Below are 20,685 nucleotides of genomic sequence, written 5' to 3' on the forward strand. Positions count from 1 at the left end.
AGCTGGAGGAGTGGGACAAATGAGGGATAACTGGGCACTCTGCATGTTAAACTCCTAGTTGTGATTGTCACTGGCGCCAGAACCTGTCCCTTGGCCCATTTTTCTTGCCGTACATGGTTTTTTCAAATGGACTTCGTTCTTCATCTTTGATAAAGACATTAGTCCCTAGTAACTTCCCTGACTCTGTTAGAAGACAACCCCAGGATGATGCTGAACACAGCTGGCACTAGCCCGAGTATAGAAAGAACCTCCAGATGGTGTAGGGCGGTGGCTAAGAGGGTCCAAGGCCATTGGAAGGAGGCAGCCATCACTCCACAGTCTTGTTGCTGGCCTTCGGGAGTGCATGACTACTGTGCCAGTCTCTTTCTTTTGTTGGTACAAACTGGAATATGGAGAAGTCTTGTTTTACAGTGTTAGCAACTGATAACAGTGTGTGTCAGAAAGAAATTATCAGGTTTCATGGCTCGAACCTGTAATCCCAGCTACTCCAGAGGATAAGGCAGAAGAATTATAAGTTCAAGACCTGCCTAGGCTATAGAGTAAGTTCAAGGCCAGCCTGGTCAACTCAGTAATACCTTGTCTCAAAACAAAGAGGTAGCCAGGCAGTAGTGGTGCACACCTTTAATCCCAGTACTTGGGAGGCAGAGGCAGGCGGATCTCTGTAAGTTTGAGGTCAGCCTGGTCTACAGAGCTAGTTCCAGGGCAGCTATGGCTGTACACAGAGGAAGTCCTGTCTCAAAAAACCAAAAACCAAACCAAAACCAAACCAAAAAGTACAACAACAACAACAACAAAACTCCGAAGAGGTAGAAGGACTCAAAATATAGCTCAGTGATGCAAGGCCTGAACTCAACCCAGTATTGAAAACAAAACAGAAGCTTCATCTGTTGGCAGAGTTAGGTTGAGACCATCATAGTTTTTGCAGTGGGTTATCTGTAAGGACATCCTGAATGTATAAGTGGGCTTATGGTGTTGTCCGCATGTCCATCCTGAGTAAGGAGGAGATTCTGTGTCCATCTGTATAAGAGGGCACCAGAGTGACTTGGACTTGCCCCTGTGATGTGGAGTGCCTTATAGTGAAGCCATCTGAATAAATCTGGCTATTTTCTGGCTCTCTGTTCACCATCTGTAAGGTAGGATATGACACACCTTTGTTCGAGATGTGAGGGACAAACAAGACAGGGCCTTCAGTGATGCAACAAAGCTGGCACCTGGGGAGTGTTGGACAAGTCCTGAGTGAGACATCAGCTTGTGTCGCCTACTACCCCACAGACTGCTGAGCCTCAGTCTTGACTCCTCTCACCCTCTTCCCACAGTCTCTACAAAGTGTCCCTTTCCTCGCTGTAACGGATACGAACTGTGCCACAGAGATTCTAGATGTCACTTGAGATTTGTGGGCTGTGTCTGGCAGGTCCCTGGCAGAGAGGTATGCACCAGCAGATGGTCGCTGTTCCTGCTACCCCTTCCCTAGCCTGCGTCACCGTACTCTGATTCTGCCTCTTGTTGCTGTGGCCACAGGAACCTCTGCGCTCCCTTAGTGAATCATCTCTATTCGCTGTATCAGCGAGTGTCTGCTTGGTCCCTCATGTGGCACATGAGATGCAGAGCACATCTCTCAGGCTAACCCACCCAACCACCGCTGCCCTCTGCGTCTTTGCTGCTGCCCACCTCTCTCTAGACTCTGAGAATGAGCAAAGAGATTAGGAAAACTTCAAAGGGGTGTGGTGGAACCAAGCCTGGAACCACTACACTCAGGGCACTAAGGAAGGAGTATTACCAGCTCTAGACTAGCCTCTGCTACACAGAAGGACCCTGCCTCAAGAAACACATTAAAATGGTCAGGAGTGTGTGGGGGCTAGTAGGTAACATACTCGAGGATCTGAATTGGATCCTTAGACTCACCTAATCCCAGCTCTGGGGAGGTAGAGGCCGTAGGATCCCTTGTTAGCCAGCCAGTCTAGCCAAATAAATATGCAGGCTAGTGAGAGACCTTGTCTCAATGGAGGTGGACATTCCCTGAAGATGGTCACCAAGGGTTGTCCTCCAGCCTCCTCAAGCATGCAAATCTATGTATATTACATGCACCCACATGCACACACAATTATACACACACTAAAGGACACAATATAGACAGAAAGCGAAGCCTTCTGAGTGTGAAAGCCTGGCTCAGGTGACATGCTATGGGGCGGGGCAGTGGTGACTAGCAGCTGCAGGGCCTGGATCCATGCATGCTTGGTCTTTGCCAAGGTCTGGTCCAAACTTAATGATTCTGAACCCTCTTGACAGCCCCATCTTACTTAAAACTCACTTAAAAAGTGAAGTTTAAGTAACTTTCCTGGGTTTTCCTTTCTCACAGCCAGTAGGGCTAGTATAGCATTTGACCGTAGATCAGCCATACCGTCCTTGCTTGGAGCCAGTACTCCTGGGGCTGATTAGCATAGCTGCCAGTGCTCACTGAATGGTCAGCCAGGCTCTAAACAGACGGAGCTGCAGGGAGTTCTTGGTGACAGGCAACAGTCCAACTGTCCAAGTTCAGAGGCCTCGGTCTCACTTTAGCTTCTTGCCAGGCATTTCCCTGCTTGGCTCAGCGACACATTAAGAATCGGACCCTTGAGATTTAATACTTGTTAGCTGGTTTTGCTAATGAGGAAAGTTGTTTAGAAATTGTGTTATTACCCATCACCCAGTGCCAAAGCCTGTATGCCTGGGCCTCCAGGAAGTGTACTGGCTGAATCCACCAAGATGCTAGTGGAGTGAGTAAGCTCACAGTGGCTTGAGAGCTCCACCCTCACCATGGTGAGTCCACCACTGTCCTCAGCGTGGCTCAGTAGGGAATCAGATTTTACTATTATGTCATCTACATTCTGGAAGTGAGGTTCCTTGGTCACAGGTAGATGAGGTCCCATCAGCCTTCACTGTGAGCAGTGAAGAGGAGCAGGCGGAGAAGTCGGGGTACTCTGATGCTAAAGGCTACTGGCATCTTCTCTCTGACCCCTTGGTTCTCCTCGCAAGTCCACCAAGCCTCATTTTCTTCACTAGTTTGTTCACAGGCAGCCAAAGGCCTCTCCGGCCTGAGTGACTGAGTGCTGGCTCTGGGCCCTGCAGCCAGTTCCAGAGTCTCTGGGGGCCTGATTGGTGGGTTTAGGTCAGGTGTCCAGCCCTTGTCCAATCAGCAACAGCTGAAGCAGGTTCACTGGAAGAAAGGCAGTGCTTGTATTTGCCCTTGTCCATTCTTGTTTCTCGTGTTAGTAACCACTGATGCAGATGTGAGGGCAGCTTCTAAACACTGAGCTGTGTAGCTGACGCCACACAGGAGGAGGCTTTGGCGCCTCGGATCCTGTCATGTCATCATCAGGGTCCTTCCAGATTGCAGACAGACACTACTGCTTTCTGCTGCCCATTTGGGTTTAGGATTGGGGCTGGGACATGGCTTAATGAGACAGTGTGCAAGGCCCTGGGTTTCATCGGATACCACAAAAAAGGAAAAAGAAACTTCTCATCTAGCAGATTTAGGATAGGATTGTCAGCCGCGACAGACCAAGCCTTAGCTTAGTCCCAAGCAGTAGACAGAGTATGTTCCCAGCAAACAGAGACACAGGGAGACACACGGATGTCCAGCTGCCTTCACACTCAAGAGGGCCAGGAGAAAGTCTACACCTCTCCTTTTAGAACCAAGTATGTGACTCAGAGAAGAGTCTGGAAGGCAGACTCAGAAGAAATGCCAAGTCCCTGCTCCCTGACAGGCACGCCGGCCAAGTTCCTGATGTGTGGTGCTTAGTGTCTCCTGGCATGCTTGCAGGCCAACCCTGCCGTTGCTTTCAGTCAGAGGAATTCAGATCACAGGGACCCGTGTGATGACAGCCTGTGCTAGAGCTCCTTCTGCCACTTGTCACACCGGCCCCCGAGAGGAGATAATGTGGGGACTTGTGGGCTCTTTATTGGAGGCAGAAAGGAAGAAGGGGACCGGGCATGAGTGGGAGAACCCACAGGTGACAACCTCCAGGCTGATCCGGGGGACTGGAAGCAAGAAGCTGATGTTGACAGGCCTTCCTGTCCCAGCAAATACTTCCTAGGTATTTCTTGCACTTCGTGCTATCTGTGTATGGCAGTGCGGTACAGCAGGGAACAAGGATGAAGTGGCCGGGGCCATTAGAAGGAAGTAATCAATTGGAGGAAGAGCTCTCCCAGCAGAGGCCATAGAAGGCCCCACTGAAGAAGACTCCTGATATGTCCTTGAACAGACATCTGGTGGGGCAGAGCAGAGCGGAGTGGTGCTGAGGGAGATGGAGGTTGTAGAACTGAGAAGCCACATCAGAGCCTTGTGGACAGTAGCAAGATTGTTCTTATTCTTGGTATAAGAAATAATTGGCAATGAGAATGGCATGTGACAAACTCTGCTGTAGGCTCGTGGCTTAGAGTGTTCAAGTGATTGGACCATATACAGACAGCATGTGGAAGTGTTTGCTGGGACAGAGAAGCCTGTTGACACCAGCTTATTATTGTCTTTAGTCCCCTCAGATCAGCCTGGAGGCTATCACCTGTGGGTTCTCCTGTGCCTGTCCTGTCCACTTTTTTCCTATCTGCCACCAGCAAGGAGCCCAGTGGTCTTGTTGCTAGAATTGAGGGTCCCTTGCAGAAGTGAATCTAAGGTTGGGCAGTGCCCATGTGGGAGCTGGGAGGCCCATGGGGACTGAGAGTGATAACTGGGTTAGAACCAAGCATCAAGTGAGTCTCAGGTACTCCTAGACTTGCAAAAAGAGGGTGGCACTAGTGTATAAGAAGCTGTGGGTAGGCTCGGTATGGTGGGTATAGCTGTGCTCCCAAAATCCTGGAGACTGGAGCAGGAAGATCACAAGTTTGAGGCCAACCTGAGCTATGTAGTGAGACCCTTCCCCCCATCTCAGAAAAAGAGAGAATGGGAGAAAGGAAGGAAGGAAAGGAAGGGAAGGGAAGGAAGGAAGACAGAAAGAAGAGAGAGAGAGAAAACGGGAATAAAGGAAGAAAGGAAAGGAAAGGGAGGGAAGGAAGGAAGGAAAAGAAAGAAAGGAAGAGAGAGAGAAAGAAAGAAGGAAGGAAGGAAAGAAAGAAAGAAAGAAAGAAAGAAAGAAAGAAAAGAAAGAAAGAAGAGCCATCTAGCTAGTTCTCTGGGTCAGGAGATATAAAGCTGAAATGGTATGTCTCCTAAACCACTGGGACAGGGACTACCAAATGCAGGAGCTTTGCCTGGGATGCCATGCTTGAAGTGAAGACCACAAAAGACTGAGAAGTCATTGTCTCTCGTAGAAAGTCACATCAATGCAAGTTCTGAGAACCATAGGTGTCAGGCATCCACAGTGCAAAAAGCCACCAGGGGTCTACTCTTAGGAATGGGTGGGTGTAGGAGCTTAGATAAGGCCATCAGGGTATCTCTGTATCTTTTGGCCCCTGCTCTGAAGTTGGTGTCATTTTTAGGCAGGTTACTCACAGTCAAATTGGGCCCTCACAATTCCACCCTGTATCCCATCAGTCTGGCTCAGGCAGGGGAATGACAGCCCCCTTAGCTTCACTGTGGAGAGCCGACAAGTGCGAGGGTCTCCAGAAAGCTGAGGCTTGTTCCCAAAGAAGGGAGGCTGCGTTTAGAGTGGGGTTGAGAGGCCACTATTACAACAGGAAGTGGCGTGTCTGCACAGAAAAGGCAGGACAGGGCATGATTGGAGGAAGCCATGGGATCTGGCAGGTTCTCTTTTCTAGGCAGCAGCGATTTATGCGTTTCTTCAGGCAGAGCGAGCCGCAGGAAGCAGTGTTGGAAGATTCTAGAGAGGAGATAATTGATGGTCCCAAGCCCTCTAGAAAGCAGGCACTGCCCAATATGAAAGCAACATCGAATGGCGGTGCTGCATGCCCCTGTCCGCTCAGAATGGTGGTGATGATCATTGGCTGTGTTTGGGGGCCAGGATGGACCACTGAGGTCTTTACACTGGGCTCCTAGATTCCAAGAAGGGTGTCAGAGCCTCCCTCAGAGGACTGGGTTGTGTCCTCATGCTCAGGACTCGGGCTTTGTTCCATGTGTAGGAGCAGGCAGATTCCTTACCCTTTAATACACTTGGTGAAGGTGACTGCCTTGAATTGCGGTCCTCCAGTCTCCACAGACAAGTGCTGGGATTGCAGATTTAACATCCCCATTCTTGAACATCCTTCCTGCTGTTAAATAATGCCTGGTAGTGCTGTCAGAGTCACGTGACTAGGCCAGCCTTCAGTGCAGTGCAGCCCACACTGTGACCAGCTCAGACCCTGGGACGATGATGTTTCCTTGGCTATGTGAGTTTCAAAGAGAGATGACTTCTGGTAGCGTTACCAACACTGAAGTAGCCTTCCTGGGTCAGCTTCCTGTCATCGTACCTGAGACAGACAACTTCAAAAAGAATGGCTTTATCAAGGCTCACAGTTTCAAAGCCTCCAGGCCTGAAGTATTAGGCCGTGTTGCTTTGGGCCTGCAGTGAGGCAGCATGCGTTGGTGGCAGCATGTGGTGATGGAAGCTGCTCACCTCGCGTAACTGGAAAGCAAAGAAAGGAAGAACAGAGACCACCATCCAGAGTCCCCTTCAGGTACATGGCCCCGCCTCCTAACGGCTCCACCCCCTCAGTGTGGAGGACAAGTCTGCAACATACCAGCCTTTAAGATTAGAACATTCAAGATTCTAACTCAGCCCTTCTCCTGATTCGTATAATAACTGTACTCCTAGAAAGTTCAAAGCCTATTAAAAATAGCTGTCTTTTCTGAAATGAGAGTCTAGATTCCAAGGCCAACACTGAAGGTCATGTGGGACTGGAAGCCATGCTCCTCCCTTACCACTCTTGAAGCCTTGGCCCACAGCTGTCACAAGGGCCTCTCTGGCCGTGGGACAGCCAGGGCAGCTGAGAGCCATTGCAGAAGGAAGTTTTCAGGGTGTGACACTAACGGGGTGCTACCCACTCCTGTGTTCTCTCTTTCAGAGGACACTCAGGCCACCGGGACACTGTCTTGGTTGCAGTTGTGCGGTGAGAAAGAGCATGCGCTCCACGCATCCTGGGACTCCCTCACTGCCTTCGACCGTGCCCACCGGGGCCGCATCTCCGCCCTGGAGCCACAGGGGGACATCCTAGATGAGTTCCTGAAGCAGCAGAGGAGCAGCCGGTGTGAGGAGCCCCCAGGCCCTTGCAGGAAGGAGGAGCCGGAACCCTCCGTAGAGACAGATGATGACAGTGAATTTAAAATCCCAGTCCTCCCTTATGGACAGCGCTTGGTCATTGACATCAAGTCCACCTGGGGAGACAGACACTACGTTGGCCTCAATGGCATAGAGATATTCAGCTCCACGGGGGAGCCAGTACAGATTTCCAGCATTACAGCAGACCCCCCTGACATCAATATTTTACCAGCTTACGGGAAAGATCCACGTGTAGTCTCCAACCTCATAGATGGAGTGAACAGGACCCAGGATGACATGCACGTCTGGCTGGCCCCCTTCACACCAGGCATGACCCACTCCATCTCCATTGAGTTCACGCACCCTTGCCAAGTTGCCCTGATTAGGATTTGGAATTACAATAAGTCCCGAATACACTCCTTCCGTGGTGTGAAGGACATCACTATGCTGTTGGATACCCAGTGCATCTTTGACGGAGAAATTGCCAAAGCCTCAGGAACCCTGATGGGAGGTACAGTATATCTGTGGGGATGTTCCAGAAGTCCTTGTTTGCTGCTCACTGAGGCATGAAGGGGAAACTCAGGAGCTAGCACAGGACAGATAAAGTCCTCTTGATAGACATGGTGACCTCTTACCTCCTCCAGTGTGGGTGGGCCAGAGCTGGCCTCCTAACACCAAGTGTCTGTCTAGGAACCAGGATCCTGAACCTGAGGAGGGGCTTTTCGGCAAGTCAGAGTCATGAACTGTAGCATCTTTCTTGCCTTAAGGCAAAGGGGTGGGGTATTTAGGAAAGCCATGGGCTTCCCAGCTCCCATGGAACCCAGTTCCCAAGGTTGGGAGCGTAATTCCTATACCTTGTAGGGGAAGTGCTTCATAAAAGGGCCTGCAGGAAGCCAGGCTAAGCAGTGTATACCTGCAATCCCAGCACTAGGGTTATGCACAGATGACAGAATCACCCTGAGACTACCCACCTTCCCCATACACGCTCTTTGAAATCTCACTTCCCATAGGCTCCAGCCCATGTGGATTATAGATGGAGTTCAAGGGCACTCTGGGTTTCTTAGCAAGACTGTCTCAAGATTTAAAGCAAGGGAACTCTGTGACTATAGGTTATTGTACATCTCTTGCGTAGCATGTACAAGTTCTTGGGGTCCATGCCCAGCACTGCAGAAACAGGCTCTGGGATCTGGGTTGGACATCTAGTGCCTCTCACATGCCAGGGACTTATTCGGTGACAGATGACAAAGATTCTCATTCCATGAGGTCCCAACAGTAGATCATTGTGGTGTTCAGCTTGGTGAAATGCAGGGACTGAGCTGTTGGCCCACACTAGGAACTGTCAGCTGCTTGTGATCACGTAGTGTGTGGGGACACCCGAACATGTTCTGGAGAGCAGATCACTGGGGCTTAGGCCAGCTCAACTTTCTCTCTTCTTGGTGATGTGCCCAGCCCCTGAGCACTTTGGAGACACCATCCTTTTCACCACGGATGAGGACATCCTGGAGGCCATATTCTGCTTGGATGAGACATTTGACATGGATGCTGAGAGCCTGTGTGGCTTCCAGCCAGAAGAGGCACTGAAGAGGCCCAGCACTGCCGACAGCGACGGTCAAGACGAGCGGCCTTTCACACAGGCTGGCTTGGGTGCCCAGGACCAGGTAGGGCTGGAGTGGGGCTGGGGGGTACCCTAGATGGATCCCTTTTGTTGTTTGGGACAAGGTCTCACCATGCAGCACAGTCTGGCCTTGAACTTACTGTCTTCCTGCCTCAGCTTCCCAAGTGCTAGGACAGCTCCTGAGTGGATTGCTGCTCCTAACTCAGAGCAGGGAGGGAAGTAAAGCAGGTGTCCTTTACCCTGCTGGGGCCGCTGCCTTGACAGGCCCCATTTTTCTATTTCATTTTCTATTCAGCATTTCATATTTCACTCTCTAATTATTTATTATTTTTTAAACCAAAGTGAAGTAAGGATTCAAATTTTCATCAAAGCCAGGAATTACAGGCTGGATGTTGCGCTCAGTGTCGTGTGTGTGTGTGTGTGTGTGTGTGTGTGTGTGTGTGTGTGTGTGTATGCGCGCGCATGCATGTATAATATAGAGGTTGGCAGCCCTGCCGGCAAATGGGTGTGCTTGGGGTGGCTTCTGATCGCTCACCATTGTGAGTAGAACAAACACCTACAGGAGGCAGCCTTGCAGTTAAAACAATGGCCAGAACCGAGCCTGTTAGTACAGGCCTGGAAACTGGCCATCCGCAGGCTCAAGGCAAGTCAGTTATAAAATGGATTCCAGACTGGCCTGGCTAGGTTAGAGAACCTCTGTCTCAAAAAGCACAAAGAAGGTCCAGATGTAGTTTGTTGAAGAAGTACTGTCTGGCATGCTAGGCCTAGGTTCTACCCCTAGAGCTACTTATAAACATAAAGCAATAAGCATAACCGTGGCTGCCCGAGCACATGACCTAACCCAAGCTCACTAGTGATAGAGGCTTTGCAAGCCTGACCCCATGATGGCCCCCAAGTAGGGACTGTTGTATTCCTGCTGAGGGCATGGACTGAGTATCTTAACTGAGGGTACACGGTGAAGGAGTCAAAGTCAGAACCTGAGTGCACAATGCCAAAGAAAATGGGCAACAGTGAGCCCTTGTCAGGGTCCACTGATGAAAATGGAGAAGCCCCAGGGACTCAGGGGAGGGTCTTCTTGTAACGAAGAGAAAGAGGAGTGAGAAGAAGGTGAGACGCCAGAAGGCCCGGGAGCCAGGTGAGCACAGGAGCGTGTGAGGGAAGCAGTGTGGCGGCAGCAGCAGGGCCAGGCAGGCATGCGATAGGAGGGCCGTGAGCGGGAGCCTGAGAAGGGACCGCAGCTCTGCCCAGACAGCTCATCACCCACTGCTGCTTGTACTCCAAGAGAAGCCAGAAATCTGGGTTTTGTCTCAATTTAAACATGGCAATTAATTAAAATGTTCCAACCCTTCCCCGGGCCACAAAGCATGGCACAGTCTGTTCTCGACCCATGGGCTCCATGGAGTTGACCTGAAGCCCTTTTTCTGCCCAGTGTTTTCCAAATGTCAAGGACCAGGGAACCTGTTGGTAGACCTGACCTGCAAGGCCAGAGGGTTCGTTTGGTTCTAGGAAGGACAAACTTCTCGCTTCCTTTGCCCTACACCATTCCTGTCTGAAGCACTGAAGGCTTCTTTGCCCAGGAGAATTAATGTTAAATAAAACGCAATCAATCTTACATGGAGACCTCAAGCAGGGTGTAGCAGCCCACTGTGACCTATCAGGACACACGACTGTCCATCCCGGTTGCCCCTGGGGATCAACTAGGAACTCTAACAATACAGGAGTCTCAGCTCACCCCTGAGATGCCAATTCTGAACTGCCAAAGTGAGGGACCACTTGCTATGGTCTGAGGCCATCTTTTTTCCTGCTTCCCTTCCTTCCTCCTTTCAACCTCTTCTATCTCCCTTCTCCCCTTCTCTTTCTTCCTCCCCTCTTCCTGTCTCCCTTCCTTCCTCCATATTTCTTCTTCCTTTCCTTCTACCTCTCTTCTTCCCCATCTCTTCCTTTTCCTTATCTTACCTCTCCGTTTCTCCTTCACTGCCCATCCTCCCTTCTCTTCTTCCATCTTTCCTCCTTTCTTCCCCTTCTTCCCTGATTCCTTGCTTCCCTCCTTTCCCAAGTCCCTCCCTCTCCCCATTCCCCTCCCTCTCCCATCCTCTATCCTTTTCTTCTGTCATCCTGCTCTTCCACTCAACACACATAGGAGTCCGCAGGAGACTCTGAGAAAGTCTGAAGACCCTGGTGTAGCATCATCCCCCAGCTTCCAGTCAGAGCTGTGGTGATGTAGTCCCAGGCTCTAGATTCCCACATACCTTGTCACAGGAAGGCAAGACATACAAAAACAAATCCAGGGATTTCCTGAACATGGAGTGGGCAATGAATCTGGTAAAGGAACTCTATGGGTACCACTAAAACATCTTTTCTCTATGTTTCTCCCCAACCATCCTGTAGGTACAAGGGCTAGAGCTACAAACCAGTTCCCCTGTCTCTGAAGTCACCACACCGGAGCCAGGCATCTTCTTCGGGCTGTGTGAGTACTGTCACTAGCAGAGGGTCACTGTGGCATTTTGTACCCAGGCCATCTCTGTGCTCACTGGGGGTATGGACGTAAGCCTGGTGGCCCCAGGCTGCTGCAGGCTCAATAGGTGGAGCTGTTTTGGAACTTGGCCACAGCTCAGCACTTACACAAAGCAAAGCAGGCTGTATATGTGTAGGGGATGGGGGTGGGAAGGGGTTTTCACAAGGCCCAAGGCCAGGTCCTCTGTAATCCATGATTTTAGGCTGATTATGAAGTGTTGGCTAATTTCACAGATTGAAACATGAGGCTGCAGCAGCCAGAGTAGATCTTATCCAGGCTCCTCCTGGCCTTTCCCCCTTCCTTCCTGACAGTTCCTCTCTCAGTTCACTCACATCAGCCTCATTGTCTAGGGAAGCTCCAAGCCAGGGTCATGGCTGCCTGCAGCCTCGGACCTCCCGCCTCCCCCAGGGTCCTGTTAACAGGCTCTCTGCATGCTCGCTCCCGCTGTCTTGCCTCCTGTTCTTCCCTGCCCTTCCTGCTGCTGTCTCACCTGCTTTCAGTTTATCTCTGCAAAACAGGAGCTGTGACCACCTGACTTCTTCAGAAGCAGCCTTACACCTCCAGGTCCCAGTGTGCCCAGCCTACCCAACCCCTTCCCTTCCACCTTAGTCCTGGGTCTGAGTGCCTCTTTGGGCTCCCTGCCTGCTCAGTCCATGTGATCTGCGTATGGGGTCTCTACGGTAGCTCTGGAGCCTTCCATCCCCACACTGAGGGGCAGGCAGGTCTGGACAGACGGCAAAGGTGGCCTCAGCAGCTAGATGTTTCCAGAAGCTGCGGTGGCTACTGGTGATGTCCTGAGTTAGTGACTGCTTAGTCTTCATGTCCCTATGTCTTCGTGTCATAGGTTGCATCTAGGAAGGACATGGCTTTCTGAAGATAGCCATTAGCTCACGGAAGGAAGTGGGGCAAGGGTCTGGGTGGTGCCTAGTGCACATTGCACCTCTTCCTGCTGGCTCTTCTACAGCACCTTTCCCCAAATACCTTCCGTTGTCTTCAGTGAAAACCTGCCCCTGTCCCTTGCCCACCCAAAAGGAAAAAATGGTCTCTAAGACAGAAAAAGGTGACTTATTTTGAATCATTACAGCTCTTTCCATTCTAGGTCACTGAATTACTTTAGACTAACAGACTAAAGAGCTATAATTCTTGCACTTGAGAGGCAGGGCAGGAACACCTGAGTTCAAAGCCAGCCTGTATTCTAAGGGGAGATCTTGCCTGGATAAATGAATAAACAAAGAAATACATAAAGGGCAAGGATATGGCTCATTTGGCATATAAGCTGGAAGGCCCCGGTGAATTCAGTTCCCAGCACCACATCAAGTCAGGCATAGCAGTGCACACCTGTAATCCCAGTGTTGGCGGGATGGAAACAAATGAAATCTGGACTCTCTTAATTGGTGTGTCCCAGGACCCAGTGACACCCAAGGTGTCTTCCACATGCGCGCACACATGCACACACACGCACGCACGCACGCGCAAACCAGCAATGAAAATTGAACTCAAACTGAATTCAGCAAATCTATTAGTTGATACACCTAGAAGTTAGGGTCACTAGTTTCTTAGGCAACTGGATGTAGGCAGAGAAATGCATACCATGGAGACTTGCTGTGTCTCTGTTTTTCTACCCCATTTGCTTCCTGTTATTCTCCATGGGAGCCAGCCATGCACTAAAGGCTCATGGGAGGGCCATGTACCAGGGTTTGCTTCCTATTCTTCTCCTTGGGAGCCAAGCACCAGGGGATCATGGGAGGGCCATGCACCAGAGTTTTGTAGGAGCTTAGTGCTCACATCCAGCCATTACTAGCAACCCCAGAGAAAAGGTCACTTCTATTGCCCAGCAGATATAGCTCCAGAATTAAGTCTCTGAGTTTAGCGTATGTCTCAGGCCTGTCCATAAATCAATTATGTGCTTTACCATGGTGGAGGTAGAAAGGTAGGAGATACGAAAACCATGTCTGGCCAAACTTGGGTTATTGGCTGTCCCTGCAGCCTGGTTAAGAGTGGTCAGCTGCCTAGACAACCTGACTAAGCCAGTATTTCCCTGGAGGAAGAAGGCAGGTGAAGGTGCTGCCAGGCAGAAGCCACCACTGTCCTAGCTGCCGGCTAATTTACCCCTAAAGACTGTTTACCAACATCCTTTGCATGGAACCAGCCCAGTCCTTCTCAGAAATGCCATTGCCGTGGCTGAGGTTGACCCTGGGGTAGAGCACTGTGACCTTTGATCTTTGTACCTGTTAGGAGAGTATTGAGGGCTCCCCACTGTGTCAGTCCCCTCCTCTGGGGCCTGGAGTCCCAGGATTCCTGCCTCTTCTCTGAAGCCCTCTTCCATGCTTAGCCACCTGTGCCAGTGGAATACACTTGAATAAAGCAGTCCTGGGGCAGGGAGGAGGGGCAGCAGTGGGCCAACACAGCCAATCCTCTTTCCTGCTTTGAAAGGGGATATATGACTTGCTAATTTGCAGATGACTCTCATTTGGGAAGTTTTGCAAATATCAGCCACAGTGAATAGGGAAGAAGTCAAGAGGGCCAAAGCATGAGAGAAATAACAAAATTAATTTCCATTTGTATAAATTCTAATTGATGCACCCGAGGAAAATGAATATGGAACATGGATATCAGCTCACAAGAAGAGCCGTTGCATTTAGAGCCTGGGATCAATGGGATCAGGTGCATCTTGCCAGACACAAAGGACTGCAGGCTTGGGAAAGGCTTGTTACCAGGGAGAGGAGGCATTTCTGCCTCTTCCTGTCCCTCCCTTCCCAATCTACTCCCTCCTCCACCTCCAGGCCTTCTCCATCCCAGACACTCCCCACCCCATCCTGTCACATGGATCAATTCCTCCTTGTCCTTCTATATTCAAACTATTAGGCTCCATTGCCTACTAAACAGACCTTGATCCTGTCCCCTGCTGCCCTGTGAATGCCCTTGATGAGGCCACCCTCAGCAGCAAGTGTCTTCCTTGCCTGGCTCCCTTTCCGGTCCCGCTGAAGTCCTTCCAAGACCCAGTCCAGTCTGCACCACTGCCCTGATGCCATATATAGGCCACCAAGGTGCTGCACACTGCAATTCCAGTTCTCAGGAGGCCTAGCCTGGAGGATCCGAGGCCATCCTAGACCACAATGTTTGTTTCAACAAAGCAAACAGAACAAGTAACCTGTTGTAACTTCCCGTTGCTACGTCATGGACATCTCAATTTCCACATGGGGTTGAGCCCTGCCTCCCTTTCTAGTCTCCTACTGCTCTCCGCCCTTGGCCAGCTGCTTTCAGATATAGGATCTACTTGTTCCTCTCAGTCTAGAATGTTCTTCTTTTAGAAGTGTAGCATGACATGCCTCTTCTTGGCATCAGGCCCCAGCCCAGATGCCCCCTCCCCTCCCTAAATACCCTGCTTGTACTCTAGCATGCTCCACCCCATCCCATTATTCAGATTGGGCAGGCAGCGGTGCGTCCAGCTGTGTACTCGGCATTTGCCAGGTGTCTGTGGCCTGCAGAATGAGCACCACTCACACTGAGACTCGCTGCTATTTCCCTCACATCTCTAGTTCTGAAACCACAGTGAGTATTTGTTCACCATTCACTGTAAATTAGGGGGGACACACCCACTGACCACCTACCTACTTTCTGTCAATCAGAAACAAAATGTGATTAAGCATCTGTTTGTTGGGCACTGCTGTTGTAGGCTCTGGGGATAGAACAGTCGGTCCTGGCCTCAGGGAAATCAAGCCCATTAATGCAGAATACCTCTTGAGCTTAGGATGAAAGTGAGTGGAACAAGGGCAGGCAGAGTGGGGAGCACTGTCAGAAAATGGCTGAGAGATGACATTTGAACGTGATCAGTAGAAGGAATACATCAGCCAGCCTTTGCGCCTGGATGCAGTGCTCTGTGGCCACCGGTCCTCACAATGCTGTGGCTGTTCGCCTTGTCTGAGCACCTAGGTGCTTTCCCTCTGCCTGCTCATGCCTCTGACAGCCAGCACATGGGCCAGCACCTGCCTGAATGTGCTGCTTGCTACTGGCCAGAGCAACAGGTGACCGAGCCGCCATGGCAGCAGTGCATGGCAGAAAGAGGAGACAACCTCCTGTGCACACACCCCACTCTGCTGGCCAAAGCTGCCGCACCTCTGTGCGGAACGCGGCAGGGCCCCAGGCTGGAGTGGCAGGCAGCTTGTTTGGCTCCACACCCCGCAGGGTATGCGTGCAAGACAAGCAGTGTGTCAGTGCTGCTTAGGACCCCCGTCCTCATCAGCCCCCTAGATGAGATGTTCAAGCTGACTTTGACATGGCAGAGAGGAAATTTGAAGGTGGAGTCACAAAAAAAGATGCTGGGAAATGACAGGGCATAGGACGAGATGTCAAGGTCAGGGAGGTGAGAAGTTGTAGCCTGGCTCCCAGAGTGTTGTACAAATTCGCTGGGCTCACAGATCCTCCTGTACGAAATGTGGAGCACCTCATGACCCAGGCTTTCTGTCAGCTCCTCCCACCATGCTGTCATTCAGGAATCCAAAGAGTTGAACTTCAGAACTCAGGCAGGAACTAATACAGGTCAACTACCTTCAGGGTCAGAGAGCTTCTGAGCTTGGCCCTATTTTACTGGGAAATGGGGAACTCCAGCCAAGCATATGACAGGGTGGCAGGGTGTGACCCAAAGACCCAGAGAAGGGGACCTTTCTGGGCAATGGAGTGAGTCACCTGTCTTGTGTGTCACAGGGCCACAGGAGGTCTCCTAAAATGGTCTCAGGTGAAGCAGGGAGAAAGCCGAGGTAGGAGGATGGGGTCAGCAGCCACTTCCTCTACCCTGAATGCAGTGAGCGCCCATAGGAGGAGTTCATTTGCATAAAATGTCAAATTCTGGCTGTAGGGCTTCCCGGTGTGACTGTCTCATTGAGTTCCTTCAGGCATTTATTTGGCACTGATTCTCTACTATATGCCAGGCTCGGTGCCAGCACCTGGGGACATAATAGTCTAGAGAAACAAGTGGGGTCGTTCCCTTAAGGAGCCAGCTACCTGGCGAGTCACATGGGCATTGACTAAGTAGTGTGACCTCCAGAGTTTGGTAGAGGAAGTGTGCAGAGACACAACAGGCCGTAAGTGCAGCACTGGCCTGGCGCCTGAAACAAGCACAGTCCAGAGGACGGCGTGTGCGAAGGCCTTGCCATGGAAGAAAGGCTTAGGAAAATGAACAGCTGATAGACCATCTGGGTAGAACTAAGAGACCCTGATGCATGAGGAGGCCTGGGGGAGTTGGAAGCCAGGAGAGGAACACCTCACCGTGAAACAGCGTGAGGGGGCTAACGGTACAAAGCATGATGTGAGCTGGCCCAGCCATATGTGGGGTTTCCTGCCTGAGGACCCCTGAGAGAGAAGGTTTATGAGGGGAGAGTGGAGAGGCTGAGTGACAGCTCCCTTCTGACTTCAGAGCTTCCGGTGGTAACTGGCTGCTTTCCTTCCCTCACAGGCCTCCGACTAAACTTCACAGCCTCCTGGGGGGACCTGCACTACATAGGGCTCACTGGCCTGGAAGTAGTGGGCAAGGATGGCCAGGCCCTGCCGATCTACCCACACCAGCTCTCTGCCTCTCCTAGAGACTTAAATGACCTGCCAGAGTACACAGACGACTCGCGGACCCTAGACAAGTGAGTAGCAGAAGCGGAACTGTGGCGGTCAGGGTCAAGGGTCAAGCTCTGTATCCCAGGCATTGGGCACACAGCAGACACTGCCCGGGAAGGTGTGTAGCCAAAAGAAGTAGAGGGATGGCCAGGTTGCAAAGTCAGACTGGTGTATCTGCAGATGCTGCGTGCTGTGGTAGCACACTGCCATCAACTAGCGCCTCTCTCAGCCACAGTCCCTCGGCCCTGGTGTGACCCACTCTGCTTTTGCACATGCCTGACCTAGGCCTCTCCCCTCTGTAAACTGGAAAGTGAAAACAAAGTCCCTGCGGGCCACTATGTCTTCTCTGCTTCCTCCACTTTCCAGAAAGCATGCCCAGAGTGAATGGGCGGCTTTTTATAGTATTTATCCACAGATACCTGCCACTCAGAGACTGGCACTTGGCCGCCTGCTCTGGACAGCTGTCTTAGTTAGGGTTTCTGTTGCTGCAAAGAAACACCATGACCAAAAGCAAGTTGGGAAGGAAAGGGTTTTTTCAGCTTATACTTCCAAATTGCTGTTCATCATCAAAGGAAGTCAGGGCAGGAACTCAAACAGGACAGGAGCCTGGAGGCAGGAGCTGATGAAGAGGCCATAGATGGGTGCTGCTTACTGGCTTGCTTCCCCTGGCCTGCTCAGCCTGCTTTCTTATAGAGCGCAGGACCACCAGCCCAGGAATCGCATCTCAAACAATGGACTGGGCCCTCCCCCATTAATCACTAACTGAGAAAATGTCTTACGACTATCTCATGGGGGCATTTCCTCAACTGAGGCTCCTTCCTCTCTGAGGGATCTAGCTGTTGACACACAAAACCAGCCAGGATAACAGCTATGTGAATAATTCCGAGTCAAGGAGAGTTTAAGGGATGGGAGTTTAGATCTCTGTCCTGCTTTAGGTTCCCCAACCCCACAACTGTCACAGTGAGGACAACATAAGCAGCAGTGCAGGTGCCATTTTGGAGCGTTGTGTGCCAGTCACTGGGCTGTCGGTAGACTGCAGGTGTCCACCCCTGAAAGCCACAGACACAGGCTAAGAATCATTAGTGTTAGCCCTGTGCATAGAGGAGGAAGCTGAAGTCAGAAAGCGGTCACAGGTTCCCAGCCTGGTTAAGTGGAGTCAGGATTTGAACATGAGTCACAGAATACTTCAGCCTGGCACTTAACTGCTGAGTTTGGCATCTCCTGTGCCTGAGTTTCTTCATCCATAGAACTGTGACGATAATCCCCATGATTACAGGTTGGGAGTAGGTGATCACACTGCACCTCCTTGTCCTGCCTGTGTCCTCTTGTCTCTTTAAGATGGCTCTTTACTGTGGCCTCCAGCCCCTCCTGCCACTGACTGCTTGGGGCCACCCTGGTCTGTAGATCCTGAGCCTACAAACTGCTCCCAGCCAACTACAGGAGAAACCCATACCTGCCCATCGCACCCATCCTGTCATCCACTCGCCACCCCACAGAAACCCTGACAGCCTCCTGTCCAACCCCAACCGTAATCTCAGTCTTGAAAGCCTTCTGTGCATACCTCTAAACAGGAAGCTCTTGAAAAGGCAAACACGCCCTCGATGTCCTTGTCACACCTAAGCCTGTGAGTAGTGGTGCCTGAGCCGCTAGACGGCCATCCTGTAGCCTGTGTGCTTGAGCTGAGGCCCAGGGAGCCATGCATGCCATTGGCTGAAAAGCCCTCGAGCTTTGGGGACTTCTTGTTCTCATTTTCCTTCTTTTGCTTTATTTCTTAGGTTAGAATACAAAGCAACGGGTGTCATTAAAGTAACTTCATACACATCATTACACTTGTTCCCAGCCCTCCCTGCCCCCACCTCCCTCTCTTCACCCTTCCGGATTAGCTTCCTTTCTTCTCCCAGCTAAGCTGCTTCGGCTGCCCTATTTCAAGTGTTCCATTATGCTTCTTTCCCCATCTTAAGATCTCTCCCTTCCCTCCAGCTATTCCCTTTCTAGTTTTTTAATATAAATGCACCCCCATATGTAATGTGAGTTTTAGGCTCCATATTTGAGGAAACACACAGCATTTGTCTTAGTCTGGCTTGTTTCTCTCAGCATTCCCAGCTGTGTCGGTTTTCCTGCATGCACCATGATGGTTGCATTTTTCTTTATGGATGCACAAATTCCATCGCATGTATGCACCATGTTACTTTACCCATTCATCTGTGTGGACATCTGAACTCAGTCTGTTTCCTGCCTGTGTGTTCTGCAGCAGTAAATACGCATGTACAAGTACTTGGTATGCTGACCTTCAGTCCTTTGGGTATGTACCCAGGAGACTTAGAGCTGGGTCATATGGTAGATCTATTTTTGGGGTTTGGGGAGACCTCCATGATGATTTCTATGACTCCTAACAGCAGGAATGGGGTCCTCTTTCCATACATTCTCCCCAGCATTGGTTGTCATTTGTTTTCTTGATGGGGTGAGATGGATTCTCAGAACAGTTTTCTGTGATCATTAGGGATATTGAATGATTTTTCAAATATTTGTTGGCCCTTTGTCTCTCTTCTCTTGAGAATTGTCTACTCATTTCGTAAGTCCATTTATTGTTTGGATGGCTTGGGTTTAGGGTGTTTAACCTTTGTAGTTATTTATGTATATTGATATTAATCCCATATAAAATTAATGTAACTAATAAACATTTTTCCCATTCTAAAGGCTGTCTTCACTCTGAAGGAGTGACCGCCCCTGTGCTATTGTTTTTTTTGAAGACAGGGTCTCACAGTGAACCAACCAGACTTCAAGTTCAGGATCCTCCTGCTTCAGTTCCAAGTACCTGGGATTATAGAAGCATACCACCAACTCATCTCTCTCATGCTTGTTTTTATATTTTTCTTTTATTGAAAATAGATTTTTTTTCAGTTAGATATAGTATCACACACCTTTAATGCCAACATTCTGGAGGCAGTGGCAGGCAGATCTCCGAGTCTGAGGCCAGCCTGGTCTACAGAGTGAGTTGTCCAGCACAACAAAGACTACACAGAGAAACCCTGTCTTTATAAAACAAAAACAAAGAGAGAGAGAGAGATTTTTTCATCCAATACATTCTGTTTATGGTTCCCCTCCTCCAGATCCCCTGAGTTCCTCTTTGCCTCCCCTCCATCCAGATCTAAAGAATAAAAATAAAATAAAACAAATAGGAACAGGACAAAACAAACCAACAAGAGCCAAAGATAAGCGTAAGAATGTCATATAGACACAGAGACATACACATTCTCTCACACAGAAATCCTATAAAAACACAAAACTGGAAGCCATAATATATATGCAAAGGACCTGTAAGGTTTAAAAACAAACAAACAAAAATCCCACCCTGACAAAACACGAGACAGAGAATCCCCAAAGATGCCACTGAGTTTGCGTTCTGTTGGCCGTCTACTGCCAGGCATGGAGGCTGCTGCCTTTAAGCCATCTCTTCTGTTTTTATCCTTGCTGATGGTCTTAGATTCTGGGAACGCCTGTGCCCATTTATATATTTGTTTGCAATATTTATTTTCATTTGTTTGAAGCTCTGGGGATGGAGCCCAGAGCCTTTGGCATGGAGGGCAAGCATTTACTACTGAGTGCCCACGCTCCCCAGCCTTCTGATGTGACAGGATGACCCAGGATCCTCTTGTCTCTCTTGTCCCAACCTGGCCTCCACCATATCCCTGCAGTGACAGGGTCCTAGTGGTGGCCATAGTGCTTAGAGACCCCAGTTTAGCATGAGAACGGCTTGTTACTACTGGGTGTCTCGGGACAGAACC

General features: G+C 50.3%; 1 protein-coding gene across 6 annotated transcripts in view; it reads left to right on the forward strand.

The window, feature by feature from the left end:
* Katnip (katanin interacting protein) overlaps positions 1 to 20,685 on the forward strand; it is a 173,824-nt gene that overhangs the window by 141,913 nt on the left and 11,226 nt on the right. For all 6 annotated transcript variants that reach the window (XM_075972153.1, XM_075972156.1, XM_075972150.1 and 3 more), the window contains 4 exons: positions 6,973 to 7,677; positions 8,616 to 8,824; positions 11,170 to 11,248; positions 16,749 to 16,926. In XM_075972153.1, the coding sequence (XP_075828268.1) occupies positions 6,973 to 7,677; positions 8,616 to 8,824; positions 11,170 to 11,248; positions 16,749 to 16,926 (1,171 nt within the window). The remainder of the gene's footprint in view (positions 1 to 6,972; positions 7,678 to 8,615; positions 8,825 to 11,169; positions 11,249 to 16,748; positions 16,927 to 20,685) is intronic.

Source organism: Microtus pennsylvanicus, chromosome 5 (genome assembly GCF_037038515.1).
Source record: "Microtus pennsylvanicus isolate mMicPen1 chromosome 5, mMicPen1.hap1, whole genome shotgun sequence".
Lineage (NCBI taxonomy): Eukaryota > Metazoa > Chordata > Mammalia > Rodentia > Cricetidae > Microtus > Microtus pennsylvanicus.